The sequence below is a fragment of the Mustela lutreola genome, chromosome 3 (assembly GCF_030435805.1).
Source record: "Mustela lutreola isolate mMusLut2 chromosome 3, mMusLut2.pri, whole genome shotgun sequence".
Lineage (NCBI taxonomy): Eukaryota > Metazoa > Chordata > Mammalia > Carnivora > Mustelidae > Mustela > Mustela lutreola.
This window is the reverse complement of record NC_081292.1, coordinates 53,093,527-53,108,496: the sequence shown is the minus strand read 5'-3', so window position 1 is coordinate 53,108,496 and position 14,970 is coordinate 53,093,527. Positions and strand designations below refer to the sequence as shown.

Here is a 14,970-nt window from a genome sequence, read left to right as displayed (position 1 = left end):
GCCTTGAGCATGAATTTGAACCGAGTGACTCTTTTCTAACCAACAGTCAAAGCAGAAGTTACAATATGCAACTGTGAAGACTTGTTCACAAAAATGGTACTGTGGTTTCCATCTTTACTCTAGTTCTCCCTCTGTCCCTTTCCCCTTCTTGCCTCAGGGGAAGTAGTCACAACATTAAGAGCTGTTCCATGGAGAGGCCCAAACGGCAAGGAAATGAGGGGAGCTGCTAGCAGAAAACCCTTGAGGAACTGAAGTCACCAACAATCACATACATGAATCCTTCAGCCTTAGTTGAGGCTTGAAATGCTACAGTTCTGACCAGCAGTTTGACTGTAACTTTATGAGACCCTGACCAGAACCATGCAGCCAAGCAACTCCCATATTCTTGACCCTAGAAAACTCTGAGATAATAAATGTTTGTTGTCTAAAACTGCAAAGTTTTTAAAATAATTAGCTATACAGCAACAGACAATATAGAGAACATTAAATAAGTCAGTGAGAAAGCAAACTACCCATCAAAATTACTATGTCTACATGCCTTCCCAGAACATGCTATGCAATAAATCTCAGGTGAATTTTGTAAATGGTGTCTGAGTTGACTGGTTTTCTTTGTATTTCCTTTATTCATTATTTTATTTCCTTTACTCAATACTGAACTGTCCTACAATCCTTATGATTCTCTTTTATCCCCTTTTCACTTAGCTATAAACCTTTTTACTAAGAGGGAATATATTTAGCCACAGCTTTAAACATTTTTTTCTTCTCAATGGCTAAAATACCAAGAACAGATAATGGCATGACCAAGAAATTGAGAACGGGGGGTGCCTGGGTGGCTCAGTTGGTTAAGCATCTAACTCTTGATTTCAGCTCAGGTTATGATCTCAGGTTTGTGAGCTCCAGCCCTGCATCAGGCTCTGCGCTCAGCAGAGAGTCTGCTTGAGATTCTCTTTCCCCCTCCCTCTGCCCACCCCCACCACGTGCTCTCACACTTTCTATAAAATAAATAAATCTTTCAAAAAAAAGTAGAGAATGACAATGTTAAAACTTTAAAATGATGACGTTTCTGCTATATGTTTCTGTAAGAGAGCCCAGATCTTAGTTTCTCTCAAACTCGCTGAGGTTACCATCCCTCTATCACATAAAAGAGTTTGCAATATAGAGAATAAAACTTCTAAATCATACCTATGGCAGGCATTTGTCATATTAGCTTCTCAGCATCCAAACACTCCTCTTACTATGAAGGAATCAAAATACCTCCTCTTTCCTCCTTCCTGGCAGCTTGATCTTGGGCAGACAATCTGAGTTCAGCAAGACTTTCCTGCTTAGGATTTGCAAACTTGAGATAATGGGGTAAAGATATCCAAAACCAGCAGTCATGAGACTACCACCAGTGGCATCTGAAGCAATGGATCCTGGGGCACCTGTAGCTCTGCCTTTCTTCCTGATTTCTGCCTATGCCCTGCATTTAGGGCTCCTGAGCTGCCCAACACTCCAAATAAATTCCTTTTCAGCTTAAGTTAAAGTCAATTTCTGTGTCTAGAATCAAAATTTGTCTAGTACATTGACTCTGACCTAAGTTTCAACTTATCATGTGAAACTAAAATAAAAAATACCTGTGAGATGGATACTTTTCTTTTATGGAAGAGATAAGCATTTTTTCAATTTTTTGGTCAGTAGCGGTTACCAAATCAGCTGGAGAACTTTTAATCATGACATTCATTTCACCTTTTATGGCTTCACGAACCACCTAAAAAGATTTTTTGATAAGCAAATAGAAAAGCATAAATCATTTTAAATCAAACTAAAAGATAAAATATAGAAATGGCTTAAAACATTCAATCTGTCTGAAATGCTGTTCTTAAAAATGTCTTACCAAAATGTATATAAAATAATCTTTCAGTGGTTATGACCTGGATACAAAATCATACAATCTTACATCCTATTTTAAATTCACAATTGTCATTAGAAAGATTTAACAACAAAAGCAGAGTATTGACTCCATTGAAAATGTTTAGTAAAATGAAAACAAATGCAAATTAATCAAAATACATGTTTTATTTCACAGGACAACCCCATGCTGCCCACATCCATCGCATAATGTCTGACAAGATTTCTGTTCATACCTCTCCAGCTTGTCTTGCTAGGGTTACTGCATAATCCATGCATTCCTGCCAAGGATCAGCCATCTTCTGAACAGATTTAACACAAGTCAGGACAAAGCAATTAAAAAACTCTAAGTCTTAATTATAGAATAGTTAGTTCACAAAAACATCTCAATTAGCACAATACTTTCACTCAGGTAATGAATCACACGTGTACAAAATCACAAATGTAATCATTGCTTTAGAGTTCAATGTTTTTCAAGATTCACTCATAGGTCCATTAAAAAATATTCTTACCTAAACCACTTCTATTGTAGAACATTTACATAACAAAAAAACTCTATAAAAGTGTTTCCCAAAGTGCTCATAACATCATGTTATAAAAATATAAAAATAAACAACAACACACACACACACTGGTTTGGGGAATGGAGAAGAAATGACACATAAGTACTTTAAAACATAGCTGTATGTTTGGGTAGAGAATGAAGTTAAAATAAAAGAACACTGGGAATGCTGAAATTAAAGAAGCTTTGAAAGAAAGGCACAGAAGGTATATACTTAATTCTTGTATTTAAGTCCACTATCTTTCTGTTATAACATGAGGAAAAGAAAATTCTAGGACTAAAAATATAATACATTTATTTCCCAGAAAAAAATAACATATTTTTCTCTTCTGAACAGTCCAGCTTTCCACTGACTTCTGAAGAGAATATCAAAATAACTCACCACTGGTTGACTACACTCTAAAATCGGAACCTAGGACAGTAAAGCTCTTCAGGAGATCAGAAGAATGTGGCATCACTTATTAAGCAACCCCAGGGAAGCCTGGGTGGCTCAGTTGGGTAAGCATCTGCCCTCAGCTCACATCATGACCCCAGGGTCCTGTGATTCAGTCCCGCATCAGCCTCCTTGCTCAGGAGAGAGCCTGCTTCTCCCTCTGCCTACCATTCCCCCTGCTTGTACTCTCTCCCTTACCCTCTCTAACAAATAAAATCTTAAAAAAAAAAAAAAAAAAAAAAAAGAATAGAATGCAACTCCAATTTTGTCACCTTTATAATTGAGAATAACTGACAGTTTCACCTTAAAGACTGCTCAGAATTCCCTACCATGGTGCTCACAGTGTAGGAAAGAGAGGAAAGGAGGGGAGGGCAGAGGGCAGAAACAGTAAGCTGTTTGTTCCTGCTGGTAGGTTTTTTTTTTTTCCTGATTTTTTTTCTTTTAAATGTGAAAGGGAAGCCACTTTTCAAGTTACAGAAGTCACTGCTTAGAGTATCTCAAGAATTGTTTCCAAACTCTTTCCCCCCGCTCTGTTCTTACTCCATTCCTCTGTTCTAGACTTAACAGAACTAGATTAACTGAACAGTGCATATGCTTTCTTGCCAGAAACTCCGCTCAAGCCTCTCATATCTCTGCCTTCTAACAGCAACAGCACTGATATAACTCCTACCAATTCTTCAATGCCCATTTCAAAAGCTACCTTTTCTTCTAGGGATTCTCCATCTGGAATTCATTATTTGTTTAATCATTTGATAGTTATTTGCTGAATACCTGTGATACCCTGTGTACTGCATCATAATGAGGAAAACAGGCCCAATTCACTTACTCATTAGTGGAGAGTCGGATATTAATAATAAAAAATCAGACTACATGCAAAATCGCAAACGTAATAAAGTTTAAGGAGGACAAGTACAGTGAGAGAACCTTGTGAACAGGAGAGCTTTAACTGGGCCTTAGGTATCAGATAAGGTTGCCCTGACAACATCATTAAACCAAGCTCTGAAGGACAAGTGAAGAGGCATTAACTAACTCAAGTGCAGGTAGGTGAAGAGTAACTAAAACACCTAAGTGTGACAGTTCAGAGATCAAGGGAAGGGGGGAGGGATGAGACTGGGGGAGATAGTAGGCATCGTCCCAGGCAGGGCCTTAAAGGTAACATTTTGATTTGAGAGCCATGAAGAATCATTTCACCATGGCTATTGAAGAGAACAGACTGGAGGGTGGAGGGGAGAGTGGAGAGTGGGTACTGGGTAGACTGGATTGCAGATTTAGATTTAGGATGCAGTAGTCCAGGCAGGCCTGAAGGTTGGCTTAAACCTGGGAGAGTGGCGGGAGAGGTGTTTATAGAGAAGTTTAGAGAATGGCGAGATGCTTGCTTTAGGAGGTAAAGTTGGGGGCGCTTAGTAATAATTTGGATATGGGTATGAAGGAGAAGAAGAGTTCAGAGATGCCCAGATTTCCCACTTCTAGCAACTGAATGCATAATAGTGACATTCACGGAAGCCGGGAGTAACAGAAAAGAGTCAATCTGAAGATGTGTGTAGGAGGTGGAGAGATCAAAAGTTTAATTGGTAGAGCACGAGGCGGCTTTGTGAAGCCAAAAGGAGATGCCAGTTCGGCAGCTGCTCTATGGATCCTGAGCTCACAGAAGAGATAATGACCTTCAGATGTAAATACCAGGTAAGCCACCTAGGTAAGGCAACACTGAGTCCTGAGCCTGAACGACAGTCCCAAGGAAGGAACAGAACACACAGTGAGAATCTGGGAGGACGCCTTGGCCTGAAGAGCCCATAAACTCTGTGCATCACACTTGGGGCCCTCAGGAATGTCCTCCTTACGTTTTGATCATTTGTGTAGGTGCCTAATGTTCACAACCACTTGGAGCCTATCTCTTGATGGAAATGAGCATATTCTATTCACCTTCCCTTTCCTAAAGACAAACGCCCGACACATTCCCAACTGTTTCTGTCTGTCCACAGCCTTCCTGACGGTGGGAACCATGCCACCTTCCTATCACCTGTCCCCAGCAGCGCGACTGCAGACAGCAGGAAGTGAGGGGCTCGCCCTGGGACTGCAAGACCCTGCAACCATGCCAGGTCTCTGAGCTTCTTTGAAATCAGTAAAATGAAAAAGAGAAAAATTATTCTACGTCAGCGGCCACAAGGGTTCAGAGAGAACCCGTGGGCGACACCGCTACACGACGTGGGGCCTTCCCCGTTGTCACCCGGAGGAAGGGGCTAAGGTAACACTGCAGGGATAAAGCCCCCCCACCCCTCCCCCAAGCCGCCTGCGGCCTGGGTCCCTGCGCGCCCACCCACTTCGGCTGGGGGAGGGGAGTGCTGCCTGCAGCACCCACGCCCACAGCTCGGACCCACACGGCCCAGCGGCTGATACGAAGTCGCAGGAACGCAGCACTTACCTCAACTTGGGGGACGCGAGACTCACTAAGCTGCCCCGCGGGATCTGCGGCGGAGTTCTTCCTGAGAGAGCGAGAAGTCTCCGCGACAGGAAGTCCCACCCCTGCGGCCCCGCCCATGTGGGCGTGACTCCTTCGGGCCGCAGCCCCGGGCGCGCCCGTGTGAGGCTCCGGCCCCACCTCTCCCCGAAGGCCTGGACGAAGGATTGTAGATTTTAGCTTCATTACTTCTGGTTCCAACTTCCTTTCTGCAGCCTGCGCTTTCTTCAGAAATTTAGAAAAACTTAAGAAACTAGCTTTTTGGTTCATTGTCAGTTATCTTAAAATAATCTTGCCCTCGCGCTGGGGTGGCTCAATCAGTTAAACATCTGACTCCAGCTTAGGATCCCAGGATGCTGGGATGGAATCCTGCCTCTCTGCCCCCCTCCCTCCCACTCTGTCTCTCATGAAAAAAGAAAATCTTCAAAAAATTATCTTGCCAGGGCACCTGGGTGGCTCAGTGGGTTAAGCCGCTGCCTTCGGCTCAGGTCATGATCTCAGGGTCCTGGGAGAGTCCCGCATCGGGCTCTCTGCTCAGCGGGGGCCTGCTTCCTCCTCTCTCTCTACCTGGCTCTTTGCCTACTTGTGATCTCTCTCTGTCAAATAAATAAATAAAATCTTAAAAAAAAAAAATTATCTTGCCAACCGCATACCGACGACGTGCGTTGATCTAACCAGATAAAATTTTCCAGGCTTTTGAAGAAATGTCACCAGAGCCCTCTTAAAGCCTCCTTTAAACGAACATGGTCCCACTGCCTTAGCAAAGCTGCTACAACTAAAATCAGTGTAAGAAATGTTAAGTCAGAAGATCAAATCTTACTCCTTATTCAAATTAAAATCACTTCACACTTCCTACCTCAAATGAACAGGAAGTCCAATCTTTTTCTAGGGGCCTCACAATTGTTCTCAAGTAACTCAAGAGTGTTTTCAGTCCAAAGAGACCATTCAACTTCCAAATGCCTGAAACTGAAAATCCTGTAGTGCACAGCAGACATCGCACAGATCTGCACAGATCCAGTTTTGGCAGTGTTGCAAATTGGTCCCACACAGTCCAAACGATTTTTATTCAGTGATTTTTATTCAGCTGTGAGTTTTGAGGGCTGCAGAGGTCTCCATACCTGGTATACTGTCCTTGGCTTCCCAAAAGTACAATTTTTAAAGTTATGTCATATTTACAGCCATTGTTCCCACTACCAAAGATCATCCATTGTTCCAAGGTGTTTGGGAGTTAGGGAGGGGTCAGATTCCAGCATGAGCCACATACTATGCCAGGACAAAATCTGCTTCCTGATGGGGCATCCAAGTCACCATTCCAGACTTCCCTAAAGGCAAGTTCCCTTTTCTTCGTCTTCCTCCTGGTTGACTTCCATCCATGAGAAAGGTTCTGATTGGGCTAAGCTTCAAAGTAGAAAAGAGGTGAGATCTAATGGCCTTGATACTTTCCCAGACACCTGACTATAATAAGAGGGGGTGATTTGGGGCAAGGTCCTTTATTAAGCCACAGAGTGCTAAGGTCACACACTTGCAGGAGCAGTAAGTGTCCAACTGCCCTGTTATTTGAATAAAGAGGGACAACCATGATGATTCCTTTCCCAGCAATCTTGGGTATCCTGTAACTTAAGTGTTAACTTAAGTGTCTGGAGCTGGTTTCCTTTAGATGGCAACTCTTTTCACTGGAGAGAAAAAAAATCAGATGCCACATACCAAGACTTTACTATTTAGTGGACTTTGATTTTAAGATGATAAAAATTTACACAATGTGCAGGTCCTTAGGGATGGAGTCTCCAGAATACCTCATAAGGTTTCATGTTTTGACATAACAGATTAGAATTGCAGATAGACTTTTCACTCTTGGAACAATGTATCCTAGAATCACCCCCTCTTGAGGGTTGGAAAGAAACTATTAAAAAGCATCTTACCCCTCTACCTCTGGATCTTTTGTCTAAGCAGTCCTGGCTATATAAAATGATTGGTGTGAACTCAAGCAATCAGACATGCTTTATGCCTCATTCTTAAAAAAAGAATAACTTGAGTAACTTCATCCCCAACCAAATTAGATGAATGTTACCATGTAAAAACCTGTTTTCCATGAAACATCAATAAGAGAAATTATATTCCTACCTCCATCATGCACATTCAGTTGCTCTTAAGGTTACAGATCATTCAAATATGTATAGAGTAACAACAGAGTTTACTATGTGTTAAACATTGCTCTGAAGACCTTACTAATATTAGCTCATTTAACTTTCACAACAATATCATCATACTATCATTATCCCCACTTTCCATATAAATTTAGGTCTAGAGAGACTGACTTGACCAATGTCACCCAGCTGGTGACAGAGCTGGAAGTATAGACCCAGGCATTGTCTGGTTCTAGAGTGTATGATCTTGATCTTTATAGGTATTGCTGATTAATTCAATGTTTAGTGAGAACCAACTCTATTTAAGGCACTGAGGTAAACACTGTAGGGAATTCAAGAATAATATTTGGTCCCTCCTCTCAAGAAGCTCTTTTTGCTGTTACCATACCTAGAAAAAGCAGAAGCTGTGAATGGTTATTCCTTGTCAACCTGAACCTTCTTCACTTTGTCCCATCACACTGTCAGAACCACAGACTTAAGGAATTGAGCAAGATCTTAAACATGAGTTGAATACCCTCATTTTACAGATTTGAAAAATGAAATGCAAAGAAAGGTCTTATTCAAGGTCACAAGGTTAATGATAAAATGTAACTAGAAAGGCAATTTGTCTCCCACTCAATAAAGTATGTTCAGGGGCACATGAGTGGTTCAGTAAGTTAAGCATCAGCCTTTGGATCAGGTCATGATCCCAGGTCCTGGGACTGAGCCCCAAATTGGTCTCCTTGCTCAGTGGGGAGCCTGCTTCTCCCTCTCCTCCCTGCTTGTGCTCTCTCTTTTGCTATCTCTATCTGTGACTCCCCCTCTCTCAAATAAATAAAATCTCAAAAAATAAAGTATGTTCATGAAAATATATATAAGTTAAATTTGTGTAAGCTTAACTATAAACTCCTAAGTGGAGATTTCTGTTTAAAGGAGTCAGTAAGGGCGCCTGGGTGGCTCAGTGGGTTAAGCCGCTGCCTTCGGCTCAGGTCATGATCTCAGGGTCCTGGGATCGAGGCCCGCATCGGGCTCTCTGCTCAGCAGGGAGCCTGCTTCCTCCTCTCTCTCTGCCTGCCTCTCTGCCTGCTTGTGATCTCTCTCTGTCAAATAAATAAATAAAATCTTAAAAAAAAAAAATAAAGGAGTCAGTAAAATATTCCATGTAGGTGATTATTTTATAAAGCGAATAATAACCATCTACCACCATGCCAAACCAGGTCTTTTATAAATCTTGATATTCATATACTGGGTTTGGTGAAATTAGAAAAAAAGAACTCTGGTTGTCGTATTTGTTGGCAAATTAAAAAAAAAAAAATTCCCTAATACTACGGGTAAGACAGTAAATATCACTGATAGGAAATGTTCAAAGTTTTAGGCTCCATACAGACTTATCAAATTCATACTTCAAACCATTAGCTATTTCAGGGTCAAAAGTGTAATAGCTAACAGCAACAGCTAACACTGAGCATGTACTATGTGCAAGGTACTATAAATAAGTACATTATATGTACTCACTTAGCGTAGTAATATATGTAAAATATGACCTCATTTAATTCCGTGGAATTGCATACAATTTCTGAACATGAAAGACTCCATTTTGAAGCTTCATTTTCCTTTCTAACTACGGAATTCTTGAACTGGGCCAAAAGTGACAACTTTTTATAAGGAGTTGCTAAACAGAACAACTGGCATCAAGACCATAAAACTGTTGGTATGAGCTTATGAAGACAGAATAATTAAAGCACACCAAGATTAGTTTCATTTGATAGCACCAATTAAAGTCAGAGTAATCAAAGCAGCTCAACTAGTTAGCACCAATTAACAGGTTTTTATTTTTCTCTCTTTATCAAAATCATGAGATTACCCCAATTCTTCTTTCTCAAAATAACCTCTTGTCTTCCCCACATGAGTGGGACACTTTTCTGGTTACTAACAGAATCTGTGCTCTCTGAATTGCAATTCGGAGACCCCAAATAAAAAAACCTTTCTTATTCTCTTTTGCCTCTTTTTCTTGATGATAATTCCTACAACAATTTGACAGAGTTCACATTATTACCTCCATGTTTTTTTAACAAGGAAACTGGACTATAGGAAGATTCATTTGCCTACAACTACAGGTTAAGGAATTGTGGGAAGCAGAATTATTTAGAGAGATTTCTCATTATTGATGCCCATACCATCTTTGGAGAAGAAAGCAAACTCAAGCTAGATACTGAAACTGCCACTGAACATTCAAAAGTGGCATAAAACAAGCACACATTTCCTTTGGGGCCTAGTCTGTGCTTTTAGCCCTTTATTTGAGTTAATACATAAGAAATGTGCTAGACATGGGAAGTATCAAAATGAATACTGTTTATACTATTATATTGTTTGTATGATTGTAGTTCTCATGTTCAAGGATTTATAGCAAAATAGGGTATGACAGGAACATATAGTTGTAAAACAAACCAAGCTGGCTAGATATGATATATTAAAAAATTGAGCATTTAGAGAAAATTTCACTTACATGTTGCTAAGCATGATTAGCGAAAGTTTCATAGCAAGATTGACACTTGAGCCAGGTCTGTGGGAGTAGTCATAATTTAGATAAAGATGAGGCCTGCCCCTCAGGTTAACAGTGTGAACAAAGGCATATTCATGAGCTACCGAGTCATCCGGTTTGAATGGAACAGGATGTATGTAAAGAAGTGGGGGTGGAAATAAAACTGGGAAGTGAGAATGAAGTCAGATAGGACAGTGTAATAAGAAATGGATTGCTAAGGAATACAGACTATTCAAAAGGCAAAAAAGCTGGTAGCAGGGAAGATATACAATCAAAGTTAGATTTTAGGAAGATTAATCTGACAGTGATTGGAGAGTGGGCAGAGGGGACAAAAGCCAGTTAAAGATTTAGGAAAGCAATAATATGGGGTAGGGAAAAAGTGGTATTACTGGGAATGAAGAGGAGATTGATAAAATGATATTATAGGAAATTTTCTGTAGGAAATAACTGGACTATAAAGGAAAGAATGAAAGGAAGAAAGGAGAAAAGGGGAAAGAGATGACCCTGTGTTTCAATATAAATGGTAATGTCTTTACTGCCACATGGGCAAGACAGAGGAAGTACAGTTATGAGAGCAGAGAGGCTACATTTAAACATACTGGGAGAAAAAAAAAAGACATTGATTCTGATGAGCCAATGAGAGATCCAGGTCAGAATTTATATATTCATTCACTGTGTGAGCATTTATTTATTTATTTATTTTTAAAGATTTTATTTATTTATTTGACAGGCAGAGATTACAAGTAGGCAGAGAGGCAGGCAGAGAGAGAGGAGGAAGCAGACTCCCTGCTGAGCAGAGAGCCAGATGCAGGGCTCGATCCCAGGACACTGGGATCATGACCTGAGCTGAAGGCAGAGGCCTCAACCCACTGAGCCACCCAGGCGCCCCTGTGTGAGCATTTATTGACTGCCTATTACATGAGAGCCCTTTCATAAATACTTGGAATATATCACAATCACTAAAGAATTATTTATTGCTCTTTCCTGTTTATGAAACCCTAATAAAGGGCCATATTCAAATTCAACTCTATAAAACATTTCCAAACGAACACAGTTGAAAAGTGGCCTCCTTCCTGTGAATTTCTGTACATTTAACTGTCTGTACTACTCATGGGGTGTTTAGCATTCCCATAGTGTCAGATTTTCAATCAGATCATAAGTGTTTTGAAAACAGGCATCATTTTAGGTATACTTTGAATCTCCCACAGTACCTCATTCAGAGTAAGAATTCCATAGTGCTTTAATTGTTCGGGATTTCTTTTTCCTTTTATCTTCTATGATAAGGATACATCTTTCCTTAGCCTTGTAGAAAAGAGGAACAGTAACATTTCACATCCAGAACGCATAACCACTGTAAAATGAGTCACAGAAGCTAAGTCGGTCTTGGACTGTGAAAAAGAGCTGAATAATGGCAAGGGCTAAGAAACTAGCATCCCACTGTTGATAGCAGCAAGTTTACAAACAGGAAGAGGCAGCAAAGAAATTTTAGAAAAGGAGTACCCAAACAACAAACCCAGAGCAGGAACTAAGACACCCAATAAAGGCACCTCTAGGTTAACCATTTTTAGAAACATTCTAAAAGTAAAATAAATCCCTACAGACATTAAAATGGAATTCTAATTATTCTTGCCAAGAAGTTTGCTTTTTTAGGTATTCTACACTTGACTATTCCAACTGATGTTAAGTATAAAAAGGTATATGTAATTTTAGAAACAAGAATATGAAATGTGCATGATAACCCTAACACCCTACTGTACTTGTATAAGAACTGGCAAACATCGGGGCGCCTGGGTGGCTCAGTCGGTTAAGCATCTGCCTTCAGCTTGGGTCATGATCTCAGGGTCTGGCTCTGAGCCCAACATTGGGCTCCTTGCTCAGCAGGGAGCCTGCTTCTCCCCCTCCTCTGTTACTTCCCACTGCTTATACTCTCTTTTTCTCTCTCTGTCAAATAAATAAAACCTTAAAAAATTGGCAAATATCAATATCAGGGCCAATAGCACTGAACTGCAAGTTATCTAAATGGCCAAATGACAACTCTTTCTAGAAGCAGAAGACATTCATTCCTCCTGGGCATGTGCAGGTCATTATAAATCCAAAAGCCTAGGTTTTGCCTCCTGTGATACCAGATCTGTGTCAAAGGCAATCCATAAAGTGGCATAAGAAAAAAAATTGCGTAACTAACCCAAGAATTATTGGCAAAGGTCTCTCTCACACTGTTTCAAACACCTGCAATTCAATATTGCAACCAAATGCAAATCGGTAGAATAAGCCTTTAGGATATTTCAATCAATATGCATTGGTGCCTTAAGAAGACCATCTTTCTTTGTTTAAGCACTTTGACTTTAACATTTCTTGAACCTTGCCTACCTTCAGAATCCCACAGTTGATGAGACAGTTGTCTCTCCATCTTCATCTGTCACTAGGTTTTTGATAAGGTTTTTGTCACATTCACCACTTGGGGCAGTTTAAGATCATCTATTTGCAACAGGAGACAGCTGGAGTTTGGCCAATCATCTTCATAACTTGATCTTCAATGACACTTTCTTCAGTTTTTTTTTTTAAAGATTTTATTTATTTATTTGACAGAGAGAGAGATCACAAGTAGGCAGAGAGGCAGGCAGAGAGAGAGAGGGAGAAGCAGGCTCCCCGCTGAGCAGAGAGCCCAATGGGGGGCTCGATCTCAGAACCCTGGGATCATGACCTGAGTCGAAGGCAGAGGCTTTAACCCACTGAGCCACCTAGGCACCCCACTTTCTTCAGTTTTTATGAAAAACAGCATTTCAGTCTTTTCTATATTCAGAACACTGAGAAATGACTTCCTTGCTTCTCCCGGAATCACAAATGACCAAAGCAGAGTAATAACAAGTTTGCTAATTGTTTTGAAAGTTTAAATAAATCACGTATGCAAAACCATTAAAAAAAAACTAAAAAAAAAATTCTTCGTGCAGATTCAAGTGACAGTCTGAAGTTGTTAGGTAAGCTGTTTTTGCTGTACTGAAGTCTAATAGGAGGGACTATCGTGCTTTTCAAAATATGAAGATATCTAGTGAGTAACGCAACTTATTTAACCTGTAGTTACAAAAATGTAAAAGCCATAGCAGAAACCTCTTTCCTCCGGACTTCTCATTTCTGCTAATGAAAAAACAATCTGTTTACCTGAATTCAAAACCTTAGTGTCGTCATTTTTAATTTTCTTTCTTCCTATGGAAAACCCACACTAAAAGCAGTCATATCTAAATCTAAAATAGAGATTGAAGAGGCCTATAAATGGGTATCACTATTTTATTCATTCAAGTCAAAATCAAAATATTTACTGAACATGTTTGCTGGGGCACTGAGCTAGGAGCTGGGTATACAATAGTAATCCATTCAGACGCAGTCTCTGCCCTCTTGGAGCTTAGTCAGGTAACCTCTTATTATCACTTAAAAACCTATAGTGTTCAGGGGTAACTGGGTGGCTCAGCTGGTTAAGTATCAGACTCTTGATCTCAGCTCAGGTCTTGATCTTGGGGTTGTGAGATTGAGCCCCTTACTTAAAAAAAACAAAACAAAACTGTAGTCCTCATATACAAGCCTTGTAGCAACCTTAGTCTGATAATAGTTTCCTTAGACTGATGAGAGTGATTGTTATCAGGCAAAAACCAAAACTGGTTTTGATGTCCTTAAGTAGTAAAAAAAAAAAAAAATTCCTGGATGATTACCAGATAAGCTTGGAAACCTAGGAAAAGCAGATGGCTGCATCCGTGGCCAAAGGTACAACCTAGTTAAAGAGCACCACTCCTGGACACTTGGATGGCGACAGAGTGGTGCACAGGAAGGCCACTGGCATAATTCTAATCTCTTACTCCTTCCTATAACACTATTCCCTATTCACAGCTAGGGACAATGACATTCAATTAACCCACCTTAGGTCATATGCCTGTGTCTTATGAGGAATAAGGAAGATATCAGGCTTTTTTGGAGTTCAACCCACAGGCTCACAAACCCTTTTGTATTTTCCAAACAAGAGGAGGGAGTTCTGATGCTAAGCCAAAAAAAAAAAAAAAAAAAAAAAAAAAAAAAAATTTAAAGAAGAAAAGAAAACTACTGCAATGGTCTCCTATTGAGCCTATAGATCTAGTAGTCCCCAAACATATAACCATTTCAGTGGCTCCTTCATACAATCATGACACAATCTTTATCAAACGAAACTCTGAAGGTTATGTATTAAGTATTACAGATAAAATATTTGCCCCACTTTTGACAAGAATTTGTCAAACCAATTTTTATTGGACATTTTTATAGGTCTTTTAAATATTCCATTTACACAGGCTACTCTTTCAAATGCAATAGATTCTGCAAGTCATACCTCTTGTTTCCATGTACCACATTAGGAAAAACATGACACATTGTACCAACCTGAAAATAGGGAAAGGAATGGATGTTTCTGTAGTACCTCAGTTAAATTACCAGGGAAGTTGCCTAGTTTACAATTACAAAACAAAACAGACATAAAAACTTAATGAACCCAAAACTATCTTTATACTTGTATGACTTAATATCTTAATGTGTAATTTTTGTTGCCCAGGTCAAGGGTGTGAAATATTAAAGCTTTGTTCCCCTTTCTATCAACAGCCTTTCCCTTTGCTCATGTTCTCCAAGCCTTCTCCTCTCCTTACCTGAAAACCGCCAGGAAAAAAACCTGACAAATCTGGGAAAAATCTGATACTCTTATCATTTACATGTATTTACTGGCTGATTACATTTAAACTGAGGTTTATATCATAGTGGTTTACAAACACTTATCTAAATATAATGCGCCCCCCGCTCCCATTTTGGGGTTTCTTCTTAGAATTCTAATTGTCCGCAAGCAGGCAGAAAGATACCAGGGTTAGGTGGGAAGTCAAACCCCAAAATTTCATTAAGCATACTCAACTGAAACCCCAAAAGAAATCCTGAGAAAAGTCTGATTTTTGTAGTTTAGAAATG

The 14,970-nt window shown here is 40.0% G+C and overlaps 2 protein-coding genes across 3 annotated transcripts in view; both read right to left on the bottom strand.

The window, feature by feature from the left end:
• IMPA1 (inositol monophosphatase 1) overlaps positions 1-5,413 on the bottom strand; it is a 34,484-nt gene extending 29,071 nt beyond the window's left edge. Inside the window, exons 1-3 of one of the 2 annotated variants that reach the window (XM_059166136.1) lie at positions 5,302-5,413; positions 2,124-2,189; positions 1,614-1,747 (exon numbers count right to left, since the gene is read on the bottom strand). In XM_059166136.1, the coding sequence (XP_059022119.1) occupies positions 1,614-1,747; positions 2,124-2,186 (197 nt within the window). In that variant the 5' untranslated portion in view covers positions 2,187-2,189; positions 5,302-5,413. The remainder of the gene's footprint in view (positions 1-1,613; positions 1,748-2,123; positions 2,190-5,301) is intronic. The other variant, XM_059166137.1, reaches the window with a different exon arrangement.
• Positions 5,414-11,214: 5,801 nt separating this feature from the next.
• Positions 11,215-14,391, bottom strand: SLC10A5 (solute carrier family 10 member 5). Its single transcript, XM_059168845.1, is given in 11 exon segments — positions 11,215-11,312; positions 11,315-11,617; positions 11,620-11,768; positions 11,971-12,045; positions 12,047-12,272; positions 12,275-12,325; positions 12,328-12,398; positions 12,400-12,430; positions 12,433-12,530; positions 12,741-12,872; positions 14,351-14,391. Coding segments are annotated over 11 exon segments (1,275 nt in total).
• Between the last annotated feature and the right edge of the window lie 579 nt (positions 14,392-14,970).